A 14,952-nucleotide genomic window follows, 5' to 3' on the forward strand; every position below is an offset into this window, starting at 1 on the left:
CCTTTCCGCTCCTGACACCCCCACATATCGCACACCACAGGGGACCCCCCCAGCCGGGCCCCAGTCTCTACCCCCCCCCATCTCAGCGGGGCCGGGGGCAGAACAGCGGCTCCGCTCCGGCTTGGGCGGCCCCAGCGCTGCTGGCAGCACATGGACACCCAGAGAGCAGATTCCTGGGGGGGCTGCAGCGTCTGAGGCTCCCCGGGGCAGAGAGTCACTTTCCTGCCCGGCCCCCTGGCGGCTCTCGCTCACCTGGAGTCTCTGGCTCCTGGAGCGGACCTGGCCAGGGCCCGGGGCTGGTTCCCCCTGGAGAACGGCCCCTTCCCGGCTGCCCCGTGCCCAGTCTCCGGGGTTTGTGCCCCCCAAGTGCTGCCTCCTACTGCCTCCAGCCCGGCCCGCTCCCAGCTGCTTGTCCCCTTCCCGTGTGTCCTGCAGATCCCAGCCCGGGCTGCCTCCATCTCCTTGCCGCCTGCATTCACACCCTGCACCCTGTGGTAATAATCTGTCCGCAGTCAGGCCTTGTGAGGTAGCCTTTGAAAACTAATAACTGTCTGGTTAATAATATCCTGGGGATATGTCTGGAGCAACATTATGCAGAAAGTTATGGAAGCCCCTTATACTGATTACTTCTCGTGTCTTACTTGCAACACTCCTGCTAATACATCCTAGAATGATGTTGGCTTTTTCCCTCGTTAGCTGTTACTTGTTCAAAACCAGGCAGTCCTGCCTAGGCAAAAGTTATTAAACAGGCTTGTCCTAATCAAAGAATGTGCATCGGTCTCCCTGTACGTGTAAGTAGCAAACAGACCCATCCAGTCAGCAGGGGGAGGAGATTGCAGGAGACTGAACAATTTGGGTTTCTTGCCAGATCCTGCGCCTTGGTCAGGGTTATCTTACACTTCTGTGGGAATTGAGAAAAATGGGAACTGGGTATGGCATTTTATGCCCTTCCTTATGGTAAGAGTATGGCTTGCTACCATATTTGATCCTTTCCCTTGGTTATAACAAGATCCATAACAGCTTTATGTGGCCTTTGTGGGTATCCAGAATTGTGTCAATCATTAATATTCATGATTTGCATCACTTATTTCTTAATAATTCCTGTTGATCAATGCGGTCTAATGGCTTATCTGCTGCATGGCCGCTGAGTTGCTAATGCCCCCTCCCCTCTCCCGCTCCCCTCTTGCAGAATCCTGTGGGGTGCTATCCCTGGTGGCAGTCACTCGTTTGCTTCCAAAAATGAGCGTGCAATATATCTGATCTGGGATTATCTCTGTCGGCCTACCCTATTTTGCTAAATCCCAGCCTTTAGCATAACTACTCCCGCAAAGCCTTAAACTAATAGAATAGGCCCTTAACTGTAGCAAGCTTAATAACCCATTCACTTATGTTCACCTATTCGCCCTCCCCCCCCCCGCGAGTTCCAAGCTATTGCACGATGCACCTCTACCAATCTTACACGCCCATAATGTCATTTTACCCCTAGCAAGCATAAAATCACCCAGGAGACACGAGGCAGGTCATAGGTCTTAAAATCAGGCCGGGGTCATGTGCTGTGTCTTTACAGCAAGAATAGTTGTGTTATTTACATCACGATAGTTAACTCAAGCTAGTTAAGGACAAGGAAAATCCTAGCGCAGAGGTGCTCAGACTGTGGTCCGTGAGCTCCATTCAGGTGGTCCGTGGATAGTTCCCACTCGGGTGCGCGCCTGGGTGGCCACACACAAGAGAATGAAGGGCCACCCATCTAATTAGTGGACAGGGCCATAGGTGGCTGGACCCTGGAGAAGGCGCACATGTAAGAAGAGGTGGTGGCCTTGGTAGGGTGACCAGACAGCAAGTGTGAAAAATCAGGATAGGGGTGAGGGGTAATAGGATCCCATATAAGAAAAAGACCCCAAAATCTGGACTGTCCCTATAAAATCAGGACATCTGGTCACCCTAGGCCCTGGGGAGAATGCGGGGGAGGTGGGAGGGAGCAGTGCAGTGACAAGAGGGGATGGGGGGAATTTGGGAGTGAAGGGCTGCGGCAGCCAGAGAAAGAGGCGACTTTTCCCAGCTCCAGGGCTGTGGCTGCCGGGGAGAGATGGCCCTCCTTCCCAGCCCCAGCTCAGGGGCTGTCGCAGCAGGGGAGAGAGGAAGAGACCCCCCTCCTTCCCAGCCCCAGCTCGGGGGCTGTCGCAGCAGGGCAGAGAGGGAGAGACCCACCTCCTTCCCAGCCCCAGCTCAGGGGCTGTCGCAGTGGGAGAGAGAGGGAGAGACCTCTCCTCTCCTTCCCAGCCCCACTGGGAAGGTAAGAGCATGGATATTAAAATATGAGTTGTGCGCTTTTATTTGTAGAACAAAAAAACTTTCATTACTATTGGTTTTTTTAATATAGCACTTTTATCCAAAGCGCTTTCCAACAACATCTGGAAAGATCATTATGTGGTCTGCCGAGACCCTCAGCAATTTTCAAGTGGTTCATGAAAAGAAAAAAAAATCTTGAGAACCACTGGCCTGGGGGACATGAGGTCCACGTAGATTTAGTTAGCTGAAGTCACCCGCCTCTCTCCCATCTGGGGCTGATGGACACACACTTCCAAGACTCAAAGGACAATGGAATTGAGAGACAGGACCACAGGATTTACCCCAGAAAAGGGCAAACGGCAGAAGGCAAAAACAGATAACTTGCCTAGGGGAGCTGAGAGAACACGGTGAAGCAAAGGGGCCAAATAGCTTAAAGGTCAATATGTGGGAATTAACAAGTGTTAGAGGACCAAAAAAACCCCCTCTTTTGCCAGCCCTAGACAGCGTTTTCGCAGTGTTGATCTCCTTTGCAGATTCTCTGATGATAAACAAGGGCCAAGCTCTGATGGAATGTTTTCCCACACTCGGCGCATACATAGGGACCCTCGCCTGTATAGATCCTCTGATGTCTAATCAGGTTCGACCGCCGAGCGAAGGTTTTCCCGCACTGATAGCATCCATAGGGTCTCTCTCCCGTATGGATTCGCTGGTGCATAATAAGGTTGGAGCTCCGAGTGAAATTTTTCCCGCACTCCAGGCACTCGTAGGGCGTCTCTCCCGTGTGGGTTCTCCGATGCGTAACAAGGGCTGAGCTGTCGGTGAAGCTTTTCCCGCACTCGCAGCATTCATAGGGTTGCTCCCCGGTGTGGATTCTCTGATGCGTAACAAGGTGTGAGTTCCGAACAAAGGTTTTCCCACACTCACCGCATTCATAGGGTCTCTCCCCTGTGTGGATTCTCTGATGCTTAATGAGGCCAGAGCGGCAACTGAAGGTTTTCCCACACTCAGCGCATGTGTTGTTTCTCTCTCCTGTGGGGAGTCTCTGCTGGGCTGTGGTTTCCTTGAGGTCCTTGTGAATTCCCTGACAGTTAATGGATTTATCCCCGTTTTCCCCTGGCTGGTTTCTCTCCAGCCTCTCTGGCCTGCGCTGACTCTCACCGGCTTTTCCCTGCTCATGGCTTCTGAACAGGCTCGCTCTGGGTCTTTGCGATAATGCCCCATGCCCTTCCACTTGCTCAGCATCTTCCTGCTGAGGATTCTGCTCCTTGTTCTCACTCACCATCCCAGCACCTGCTGGGACACAGGGAGAAATGTCAGAAACAGGGCTGGAAAAAGGGCGAGCAAACCAAACTAAACACCAGAAAGATGGGGAAAATAAATCAGGGACTGAATTCCCCCATAGGGGAGAGTAGAGGGGGATCATTTCTCCCTTCACATCCCATCCAAACACTTGGGGGAAGGGAGATCATGGACAGATCTATTGCCAGGTGTGAGTCAGGGTGGGCAGGAAGCCATGAGCGACAGCTGCCCTAAAGATTTGACACCTGCTGGGGACAATCCTGAACTCAGAGAACACACAATCTCTTTGTAGGGAATCCCAGCTGTTTCCTTCAGGCACTGACCGTATTGGTTTAATGATCCTTCATCTGTGCAGGCACCTGTCAGGATCTCTCTTTCCTCTAAACCCTGGAGATCCAGGACCCACGGCTCCTCTCCTTGTTCCAGCTGGGAGATCATATCAGGTTTGGAGACTGAAAACCCTGCTGAGGGGAAAGAAAACAAGGAAGACTGGTGAATTCATAGGCCATTCGTCATAAAAAATATTCTATTACTTTAACCCCAGCCCATTTTAAAGCAGTACAATCCCACAGCCAGCTCCCCAGGTCCTCAAAAGTGCAGGAGCCTCTGCATATGAGGCATTTAACTATCTCCATCTCTGCTGGGAACACACCCAGCAACACTCCTCAGCAAAGGGGCTCCTAAAATACGGAGATAGAAACTCCATGTCGCAGAAAGTAAAGACTCCAGCCAGAGGGGAAGTGACCCTAGACCTGCTTCTAATGACAGAGAGAAACAAAGATCAGGAGAATGATAGGGAAGCAGGAGCGATGGAAGGTTCCTAAAAGTGAGGGGGCCATGGATGCCTGAACTGTGGCCCCGTCCCCTCTCTCCAAGGCCCCGCCCTCGTGCCATCGCTTTTCCCCGTCCCCTACGCTGCCCCTTCCCCAAGGCCCTGCCGCTGCGCTGCATCTTCCCCCAAGGCCCCACCCTTGCACCATCTCTTCCCCCCCCAACCCCCCCTCCCTCCTCTTTGCCCTCTATATTTCCCCCCCTTGTGGCCAGTACAAAGTTTGTTAAAGTGATGGGGTCACGGCCTCTCCCTGTTCCATTTGAGGAATTAAGGAATGTAGCAAGTCAGGTGTGACAGGAGGGGTATGAAAATCCCCCAGGGCGTGGAGATGGCTGGGGAATTAGGTGCTCTATTCCAGGAGTAACAGACTACATTTCTCTGGAAAAGGAGAACGTGAAAAAATCAGGATCAGGCCACGTGAGTTCAGCAGGGACGGACTCCAAGACCCGAGAAGCCTGCGTGGAGGTGAGACTGTGGCTGCTTCAGGAAGGGGAGAGGGAAGTGAGGCCCTCCAAGCCCCCAGGACATCATCAAGAAAGCTCCCATCTGTGGCAGGGAAGGGGTCACACTGTGGCTGGGAGGAATATATGGATTCGGGGGGGGGGTGGCTGCGGTCCCAGCGGGGAGGGAAGAGATGGGGGGGGCACGGTTAGGCACTATGCAGTGGAGAAAAGAGCAGGGGTCTGAATTAGCTGTTACCACTGAAGAAATTTCCACTACATGCATCTGACGAAGTGGGTATTCACCCACGAAAGCTCATGCTCCAAAACGTCTGTTAGTCTATAAGGTGCCACAGGATTCTTTGCTGCTTTTACAGATCCAGACTAACACGGCTACCCTCTGACACTGAAGAAAGAGATCTTGGAGTCATTGTGGATAGTTCTCTGAAAACATCCACTCAAAGGTGTAGCAGCGTCAAAAAAGCCAACAGAATGTTCAGCATCATTAAGAAAGGGATAGATAATAAGACAGAAAATATCATATTGCCTCTATATAAATCCATGGTACATGCACATCTTGAATACTGTGTGCAGATGTAGTTACTCCATCTGAAAAAAAGCTATATTGGAATTGGAAAAGGTACAGAAAAGGGCAACAAAAATGATTTGGGGTCTGGAACGGCTTCGGTATAAGGAGAGATTAATAAGACTGTCACTTTTTCAGCTTGGAAAAGAGACGATTAAGGGGGGATATGCTAGAGGGCTATAAAATCATGACTGGTATAGAGAAAGTAGATAAGGAAGTGTTATTTACTCCTCATAAGGCAAGACCTAGGGGTCATCAAGTGAAATGAATGGGCAGCAGGTTAAAACAAACAAAAGGAAGTATTTCTTCACACAACACACAGTCAACCTGTGGAACTCCTTGCCAGATGATGTTGTGAAGACCAAGACTATAGTAGGGTTCAAAAAAGAACTAAATAAGTTAATGGAGGCAAGTCATTGATGGACCTATTAGCCAGACGAAGGACCGTGGCGGCGGTGGAGCACCTGCCGAAGTGCCGCCGAATTTCTGCGGCATTTCGGCGGCGCCGCCTCTCGATGACGTCACTTGTCGGCGGCAAGCAGCGTCATTGAGAGGCGTCACCGCCGAAATGCTGCAGAAATTCGCGGGCATTTTGGCGGATACTCCACTGCTGGCCAGGACGTGGGTGCATTCAGATGCCCCCGCGGGCGCCATGGCACCCGCGGGCACCGCGTTGGAGACCCCGGTCTAAATCAATAGGGCCAAGTTAATGCACTGAGATGCCCTGCAGCTCCAGGTCCCTCCAACCTCTCCTCCCCTACCTACCACTTGCCAGCTGTCCCTTGGTCCTATTTTTCAACCCCCTTTTTGACAGGATTGGAGCTGTTCTCTCGTATTGATGGAGACTGTACGTTGACCTGGAGATTGGGATGTTTCCTGTGTTGGTTTAGTTTAATTGGGGGCCTGAAAGGAAAAGAAACAGGAAGGCAAGGAGAAGGGTTGAAGATGAGCCACTCCTTGGTAAACACTTAAGGGCTGTTAAGAGACAACGCTCAAACTATTCGCTTTGAATATTCTCCCTCCTTGCTCCAACCTATTTACAGAACTGGGTGAGATGAGCAGGACCTGGGACCCAGAAGATCAAAGGTCTGGAGCACGTTTAAAAGGAGACCTCCTCACAACAGAGGGATGGCTAATCGGGTAATCTTGTGGGGCAGTGGCTCTCAATCTTTCCAGACTACTGTGTCCCTTTCAGGAGTCTGATTTGTCTTGCGTAGCCCCACTTAAAAACCACTTGCTTTACACAATCACACATAAAAATACAGAAGTGTCACAGCACACTAGTACTAAAAAATGGCCGCCTTTCTCATTTTCACCATACAATTGTAAAACAAATCAATTGGAATACAAATCTTGTACTTAACATTTCATTGTCTGTATGCAATTTAAATTTGCACCGACTTTACTAGTGCTTTGTATGTAGCCTGTTGTAAAACTAGGCAAATCTCTAGCTGAGTTGATGGACCCCCTGGCAGAGCTTGGTGCACTCCCAGGGGTGCGTGTGCCCCCAGTTGAAAACCACTGAGCTAGTCTAATTCCCTGCGGCAGGGAAAAGGTGGTGCATGGAGGAGAGCCTGGACACCGAGTTTTTAGCAGTGTGGATGGGCAGAAAAGACACTAGCTCAGGCCATATCTTAGGGTACGTCTACACTACAGGATAAATTTGAATTAGCTTAAACCGATTTTATAAAACAGATATTATAAAGTCGATTGTGCGCGTCCACACTAGGCACATTAATTCGGTGGTGTGCGTCCGTGGTCCGAGGCTAGCGTCGATTTCTGGAGCGGTGCACTGCGGGTAGCTACTGTAAAAGAATGCGGCCAATAATGTCGATTTGCGTCCACACCAACCCTAAATCGATATAGTAATATCGATTTTAGCGTTACTCCTCTCGTTTTGTAGGAGTACAGAAATCGATTTTAAGAGCCCTTTAAATCGATATAAAGAGCAGTGTAGTGTGGACGGGTGCAGCGTTAAATCGAGTTAACGCAGTTAAAATCAGCGTAGTGTGGACCAGGCCTCAGAGACATTACGCAGAATGAAAATGCAAGAGTTTGCCCCGTAGCCTGGGTGCGAGGCCCCAGGGGGAGATCTGGGTCGAAGATATGTGACAGGCAGGAGGGGGGTGCTGTCCGCAATCAGAGAGAAAAGAGGCGAGGGGTGGCTTGAGGGACTCATTGAGAGCTCTGTGTTTACCATTTCGGCTGTTGTGTTTGAGCTAGTGACCCGCCATTAGCAGATGAGGTTTTAGTTGGGACAGAAGGAGGCGGATCTGGAGCAGCACAGAGAAGGTGGCCGTATACGGTGTGTGCGGATGAGATTACGTAGAGGTAAGGTGCAGGGGAAGAAGGAAGGGGACCCAGGACACAGCCCTGTGGAACCCCCATGGAGAGTTGGGGTGGGCGTGAGGAGGATCCTCTGGAGGAGACGCTGAAGGAGTGATTACAGAGGTAGGAAGGGAGCCAGGAAGAGGACAAGGGTAAGACAAAGTTTCAAGAAGACACGCAGGGTCAGTGGTGGCAAAGGCAGCTGACCAGGTCAAGGAGGATGAGGATGGAGTTAGGGATGTAAACGTTTAACCGGTTAACCGAGAAGCTTGATGCTTATCCGTTCCAGTTAACAATTAAACTCCGCTCCCCCATGCCCCTGCGCGCCCGGGGCCCTGGCTGCTCCCCCCACGCACCCAGAGTCCCGGCTGTCGGCCTCACACCTGGGGCTCTGCTACCATCCCTGGATGCTGGCAGTGGTAGAGCCCCAGATGTGGGGCTGGGGGGGCAGCTGGGACCCTGAGTGTGTGGGATGGAGGGGTTCCCCCATGTAAAACATGGAGGGGACTTCAGTGTCCCTGCACCTCTAGTACCCTGTTAATGACTTAAATTTCAATAGGTTAAATGGTTTCTCTTTTTACATCTCTAGATGGAGTAGTATTGATGAGCTTTGCCTATGGAGAGGGTATCAGAGACCCTGGCACTCCACTGAGACTTGTTTTTGCCCCAAATCTCTGCCTCTCTGAAACCTTCCCTCTAGACCTACCCCACTTCTTAAAGCAACCCCCTCCTACCCCCTCCCATTATTCCCCACACTCCTATGTTACCTAAATCTCCCACCCAATCCTTCCCCACTACAGCAACCCCTTTTCCCCAGCCCACCCCAATATGCTACCAATTCTCAGATGCTCCTGTCATAGACTCATAGGGTTGGAAGGGACCTCAGAAGGTCATCTAGTCCAACACCTGCAGGACCAATCCCCAGATTTTTACCCCAGTTCCCCAAATGGCTCCCTCACGGACTGAACTCCCAACCCTGGGTTTAGCAGGCCAATGCTCAAATATCACTGAGCTATCCCTCCCCCCGAGTCCCTGACCTTTCTTGCACCTTCCCCTTCCACTGTATCCAACCCTCTCTGATTCCCTCTGATAGGGAAACCCCCCCCGACCCCAGAAGACTGAAACCAGAAGACTGGGTGTACATGAAGGTCCACCAGCGAAAGACTTCCCTGGCTCCATGCTGAAAGATCCTTATCAAATCCTGTTAATTACCAACACTGCTGTGAAGTGCCAAGAATTGACTACCTGCCTATGTTCCTCACGACCCAAGGAACCTTTAAACTTTGCTAAGAAAACATCTCCTCCACCTGAGGACATAATAAAGCCTCCAAGTAATCAAGGTAATTGTACTAATAACCTCTCCCTTGCTGCCTCACTGTTGAACAGCTAAGTGAATTGAGACTACGAAATCTTGAAGAATAGCTTGCGGAAGCTAGCCAAAACTACCTGAAAATGAGACTTTTAATATTCCTTAGCCTCTCCTCTTTAATGAACTTGGGATGGGAATGGAAAAGTAATATTTTCCACGACACCTCTAATCCTTCACAGACCTCTCCCCTCTTCGCTCATCTCAGCCCCCCTTACTTTGTGGCACCCCACAATCACCAGCTCATCTGCTCCCCTCCCACTGCTCCCCGCTCTCCCTTCTCCTTATGAATAGGAAGAACCTCGAACTGTCGTCTGTCAACACATGGACACATCTGACTGTCACACTGTCCAGGCCTTTGGGAAGTTATTCTATAGTAGAACGCCAGCTCTGGTATAGTTAAAGTTTGGCATCAATTTCTCTTTAAAGATTGACTATTGTAACTGCTCTAAAATCCACAGGTTTACTCAAATTACACTGAAATTTGCTGTTCTTTATGGTGGTGCAGGGCAGGATCAGAGGGCCAAATTTGGGGTGATTTTGGTCACGAGGTTCATGAGATACAGGCCTGCCCCCCTAAAAAGCAGCTTTATACAAGAATCACCTTGGGCTCAAACTATGGTTTTAATGGTCCCCTGACTGATCTCAGTCACTTGGCATTTCCGTAGAGTTTCAGGGACTCAGCTATGAGTGATTGCTTGGCTCCAGGGCTTAATTCGTGCCAGGGCTGAGTCCTGGCACCACCAGGCAGTTCCCAGCCCCGGCACCTCTGGACTTGCCACATCAGTTATGAAAGTAAAAACATTGTGTGAGCCGCAGCACCTAATTGCTTGAGTCCTGGCACCTCTTTCATAACAAATGAAGCCCTGGTTGGCTCCAAGAGATATGCTGTGGTCACTGAACCTGAACAACACCTGTGCGTTTGAGTCCTACCATGGGTCATTTTCAACCAACGCATGTTGTGTATTTCTCTTGCTTTCTGCAGGAGTTTCCTTGGGCAGTTTTGCCCTGATACCAAAATTTCTGGGTGAAGAGCAACATTTTAAAGTGCTCTCAAGTCCAAAGGCAGACACTGGTCTGGTATTTGCTTAAAAGATTTGCCAACATGGCTGTGTAAAAATCACATCCCTAACCGACATAGCTATGCCAGCAAAATCTGTAGGGTAGACACAGTTCTAATGACAAAAAATCCCAAAAAAACCCAAGGAAATTAAATGCCCATAAACTACCTAAATTCAGAATTAAGAATTAAGGTTGCTCAGTGTTCCAGCGTTCCTTCATAGAACAGGAACGTAAACCTCTGAAAACTAGGAAATGAAGACTTAAAATATACATCACCCCTGAAACATCACCTTAACTCTGTCCTTGACGTCACCCCTGAAATATCACCTTAACTCTGTCCTTGACGTCACCCCTGAAATATCACCTTAACTCTGTCCTCCACCCCTTAACCCTGGACCTGGCACTAGCCACTGGGAGTGGTTCAGTAAGGCTGGTGCAAAGGTTAACAAACCATCAAAGAAAATGGAGGTTTCTCCATCTCAGGATGCCTTTCAGGAAGATGATTTCGTGAAACACAAGCTCTTCAGCTCAGTTCAGCAGTAACTGGAGGAAATTCTATGCCCAGGAGGATGGATTAGAAGTCCTTTGTGGCCACAAAAATCTATGAATCTGTAACAGATACAGGAAGGACTACGAGAACATGCCATTATTTGTGTTATGTTCTCCAGACTGGAATGCCAGCATTTATCTGCATGCCCTCCAGCTGTGTGCACTCTACCAGGGGTAGCTGTAACTGAAAGGTGGAGGGATTAGCTGGAGCAGCTTTGGAGAGCTGTGACTGTGGTATGAAGAGAGGTACATGTGAAAGCTGAGGGACCTAGTCTGCCCCATTTCAGTGCTGAGTATTGTAGTTTGTGTCAATAAAGGTGCACAAAGGTGTGCTCTTGCCAGCGGGGTTGTCAGCAGTCCAGTGGGTATATGCTTAGTCTCCAGGGCTTAGTGAGAGCTAAGTAAAGGCAATGACTCAGAAGGAATCCTCAAGGTGAGGGCAAGGGAGTGGTATCATTTGCTAGTCTGAGCTGGTGTGTGTGGAGTAGGCTCAGCGTTTGAGTGCCAGCCAGGGGTCGGAGCTTCTGTTTGTTATGCTGGACCAAACCCCAAAGTTTTGCTTTCGCAAAGAGAAGTTGTTAGACTTTGTGCTGGACTGCCCCATGCCCTGTTCTCAGAGTGTTCTGTAGCGGGGAGTGTGTGTGTCACTGGGATGTTGGGGTGATGCTAAAAAAGAGAGGAGGGTGCTTTGTGGGGGTGGCGTGAACCTTAACTCTGCATTTCCCCTTCCAAGAACCGAGGGGACAGGAACCCTTACCCAGCGAGGTCACATTCTCATAGTTCTCCTGCATGACATCTCTGTAGAGGGATCTCTGAGTGGGGTCCAGCAGAGCCCCCTCTTCCCTGGTGAAATACACAGCCACCTCCTCGAAGGTCACCGGCCCCTGAAAGAGCAAGAGTCCAACACTCAATACCTGCTGCCCCACTCACAACCCCACGATTCGGGGGGGACAGGAGCCAATGAAATGGGAGCTGTGGGAGGATCAGTGTCAGAGTCCTACCTGCACCCCACTCAGAGTATCCTGGAAACAGCAGGGTGGGGAGACAAAGAGAGAGTCCCAGCCCAGTCCAGGGGGGCTCTTTCCTTTTCCATAAATTAGGGAATTTCCAGCCCCAGCTCAATCCAGGCCCCAGGTTAAACAAGTCCCCGCAGGTTTGCCACATCCTATCTCCCTCCCTTTCTCCACCCTGTGTATTTCCTGCCCGCTTGCCTCCCCAGGCCACCCACCCCCAAAGTTCCCACCTCCTCAGTATTTACTACCCCTCTCCCTCCAGCAGAAACCCACCAGCAACTCCCCGATAGTCCCTACCTGAACTGGCTCCTCTGCAGCCATTTCTCTTCCCAGACCCATGGGCGGATGGGATGAGCTGGAGTGAGACGTGGGCGTCATTCTGCAGCCTGCGAGGGAAAGAAGGGCAATCGAGGCCCGGTTTTTCAGAACAGGATTTAGAAATTTCACATTACAATTTCTCCCAGGTTCTTTCGCTGCAGGCGGACGTTTCAGATGCTACCATGCAACCAGAAAGAGCCAAAACATGAGTAATAAGGGGCAGGGACGGATTCACTCTCCTGTGGGCCCAGGGCTATTTGATTTTGTGGGGCCCCTGTAGACAAGTCTTTTTCCTGGGAGGGTGTTTGGCTGCAGGAGGTGGCAGGGGGTTGGGGTGCAGGGCCTAGGAGGGAGTTTGGGTGCAGGAGGGGGTTCTGACATGGAGCAAAGGGTTGGGGTGCAGGAGGGTGTGAAAGGTGCAGGCTCTGGCCAGGAGGTGCTTACCACAGGCAGGCTGCCTGCATGCCGTGGCCCCATGCTGCTCCAGGAAGCAGCTGTCTGCTAGCATGTCTCTGTGGCCCCTGGGGAGATGGGGACAGCGTGTCTCTGTGTGCTGCCCATGCCCACAAGTGCCGCCCCTGGGGACGGGGGACTTTTAGTGGCCATGGGACTTTTAGCGGCCCAGCGTTGGAGATCGCTGCCTGCGCATAGGCGCCGACTCTGTGGGTGCTCCAGTGGGTGCCCTGCATTGACCGGCAGCCAAGCTCCCCTCCCTGCCCCTCACCCCACCTCCCCTCCACCTCCTCCCCTGAGCGTGCTGTGTCCCCGCTCCTCTGCCTACCTCCCAGTGCTTGCTGCCGCAAAACAGCTGTTTTGCGGCGTAACAAGCTCCAGGAGGGAGGGGAGAGGAGCGAGAACATGGCGCGCTCAGGGGAAGAGGCGGGGCTGGGGCAGGGATTTGGGGAAGGAGTCGAATAGGGGCAGGGAGCGGGCACAGCTGGGGCAGAGACTTTTGCGAAGGGGCTGGAAGGGGCTGAGGGCAAAGGTGGGGTGTCAAGCACCCAGCAGCACCAGCAGAAGTCAGTGCCTATGTGCCTGTGATTTATTTTTGCAGGGCTGCAGCGCCACACCCCTGCCTTAATTTGGCCCTGATAAGGGGGCGGAGTTGAACTGCCCAGACATCTGCTGGAAAAGTAACACGGCCAAACACAAAACATCCAGCAAGTTCCCGGAGCCTTTTGGGGACAGCATTTTGTTTCAGAACATGGCAGAAGTAAAGAGGGGGGCAGCCGTTTTAGAATTGATTTCGACTACGAGGGAGGAATTGGTTACGAATCTGACCGTGCAAGGCAGGCTGCACAATTGTCACCAATATATGATAGATTTCCCGATGTAAGGAAAGGAAGGAATGTCAGCAGCGGAATAAAGATGGTGGTGGACATTTAAAAAAAAAATCAGACTTCAAGAAAGTCAGAGAACTGGTAGGTAACATCCCATGGAAGAAAATTAAATTAAAGAGAAAAAATTGGGCAGCCAGCAGTTTCTCAGAGTAACAGTAACAGCAAATTTTCCTGATGTGAAGGAAAGAGAGGAAAAATAGAGGCTAATCTGGCTCCATTAGGAAGTCTTTAATGACCTGAAAAGAAAAAGGAATCCTACAAACGGTGGGAACAAATCGCTAAGGGGGAGTGTAAAAGTGTAGCACAAGCATGTAGGGAGAAAATCAGACAGATTAAAGCACAAAATGAGTTACCCGTAGCAAGGCACATAAAAGGCCGAAAAACAAGGGTTGTATAAATACGGTCCGAGCAAGAGAAAGGTGAAGGAGAGCATAGGCCCACCAGTGAACAGAGAAGACGCGCTAATGGCAGATGACAACAAGACTGAACTGTTTAACGTCTTTCACCCTAAATCTGCGCTAAAAAGCTTCATTGCGACCAGACACTTGACACAATTATTATTAACAATATGAGGGAAAGAACAGAAACCACAGTCACATAGAAAAAAGGCAAAACGTGACCGCTGATAGCAACGTTCAGAAATTAAAGGGAAATCTGAGGAATGTTGGATTGGGGAAGAAAAAAACAAAACCAAAAAAAACGCTGCAGGGAGGCTGGAGCGTCGAAGGGGGAAAAAAAGATTAAAAAACCCTGCGGGGCGGCCGGAGCGTGGGTGCAGGGGGGCTCCTGGCCCTGCAGACGTGCCCCGGGCAGCGGAGTGCATGCCAGGGCTAGCGGAGGGGGGAGAGAAGTGGGGTGGCCAGGGCTTCCTTCAGTGGGGCGCTTGCCACGCCACCTGCCAGGAGGACTCCACGCCGCTCCGGTCGGTGGGCAGGGAAGGACGTGGGCTGCCCTGCCAGGCTTGCTACAGACCTGGCACCGCTTCCAGCAGGGCGCTCCCCTCCTCTGCACTGCTGCTTTTGGTTTGCAGCTGGAGCAGCAAACCAAAAAGGAAAAAAAAAAATCTGTGGGGGCGGCCGAAACAGCGAAGCAAAAAAAAAAGAGAAAGGATTGGAGGGACGCTGCTCCTTGGAATCTGCCACCCTACGCACGGGCTTGCTTGGCTGGTGCCTGGAGCCAGCCCTGCGCACAACAAATCAGCCTCCTGAAAGGGGTGCAGTAGTGTGGAAAGGTTGAGAGCCACATGTCTACACTAGTAATCTTACAGCACCACAGCTCTCCCGCTGCATAATTAAACCACTCTTGACAAGCGGTGGTAGCTATGTGGGCAGGAAAGTGTCTCCCACTGACAAAGCACCGTGCACCCCTGTGCTTCTGTCAGCATAACTTATGTCAGTCAAGGGGTGTGTGTTTTACCGACAAAGTTTTACCGATAAAACACAGCCTTAGTAACAAACAACTAGAGAGAAAGTGGGACAAAATTTTAGGATATTCAATGTCAAATCTTTGAAAAACTGGGGAGAAAATGGA

The 14,952-nt window shown here is 50.9% G+C and overlaps 1 protein-coding gene across 4 annotated transcripts; it reads right to left on the minus strand.

Annotated features, from left to right (window-relative positions):
* Nucleotides 1–2,411: 2,411 nt before the first annotated feature.
* On the minus strand, nucleotides 2,412–11,545 carry LOC115642655 (zinc finger protein 383-like). 4 transcript variants are annotated; one of them, XM_030546351.1, is made up of 4 exons: nucleotides 11,509–11,545; nucleotides 6,212–6,349; nucleotides 3,912–4,049; nucleotides 2,412–3,579 (listed from the first exon to the last, which is right to left on the minus strand). In XM_030546351.1, exons 3-4 carry the CDS (start codon nucleotides 4,024–4,026, stop codon nucleotides 2,786–2,788), a joined length of 909 nt encoding a protein of 302 aa, XP_030402211.1. In that variant the 5' UTR covers nucleotides 4,027–4,049; nucleotides 6,212–6,349; nucleotides 11,509–11,545; the 3' UTR covers nucleotides 2,412–2,785. The 4 variants fall into 4 exon arrangements, with proteins under 4 accessions (XP_030402211.1, XP_030402209.1, XP_030402207.1 ...); XM_030546349.1 differs by lacking the exon at nucleotides 6,212–6,349 and having other exon boundaries at nucleotides 11,509–11,542; XM_030546347.1 differs by lacking the exon at nucleotides 6,212–6,349 and having other exon boundaries at nucleotides 3,912–4,052; nucleotides 11,509–11,542.
* Between the last annotated feature and the right edge of the window lie 3,407 nt (nucleotides 11,546–14,952).

The sequence above is a fragment of the Gopherus evgoodei genome, unplaced genomic scaffold (genome assembly GCF_007399415.2).
Source record: "Gopherus evgoodei ecotype Sinaloan lineage unplaced genomic scaffold, rGopEvg1_v1.p scaffold_43_arrow_ctg1, whole genome shotgun sequence".
Lineage (NCBI taxonomy): Eukaryota > Metazoa > Chordata > Testudines > Testudinidae > Gopherus > Gopherus evgoodei.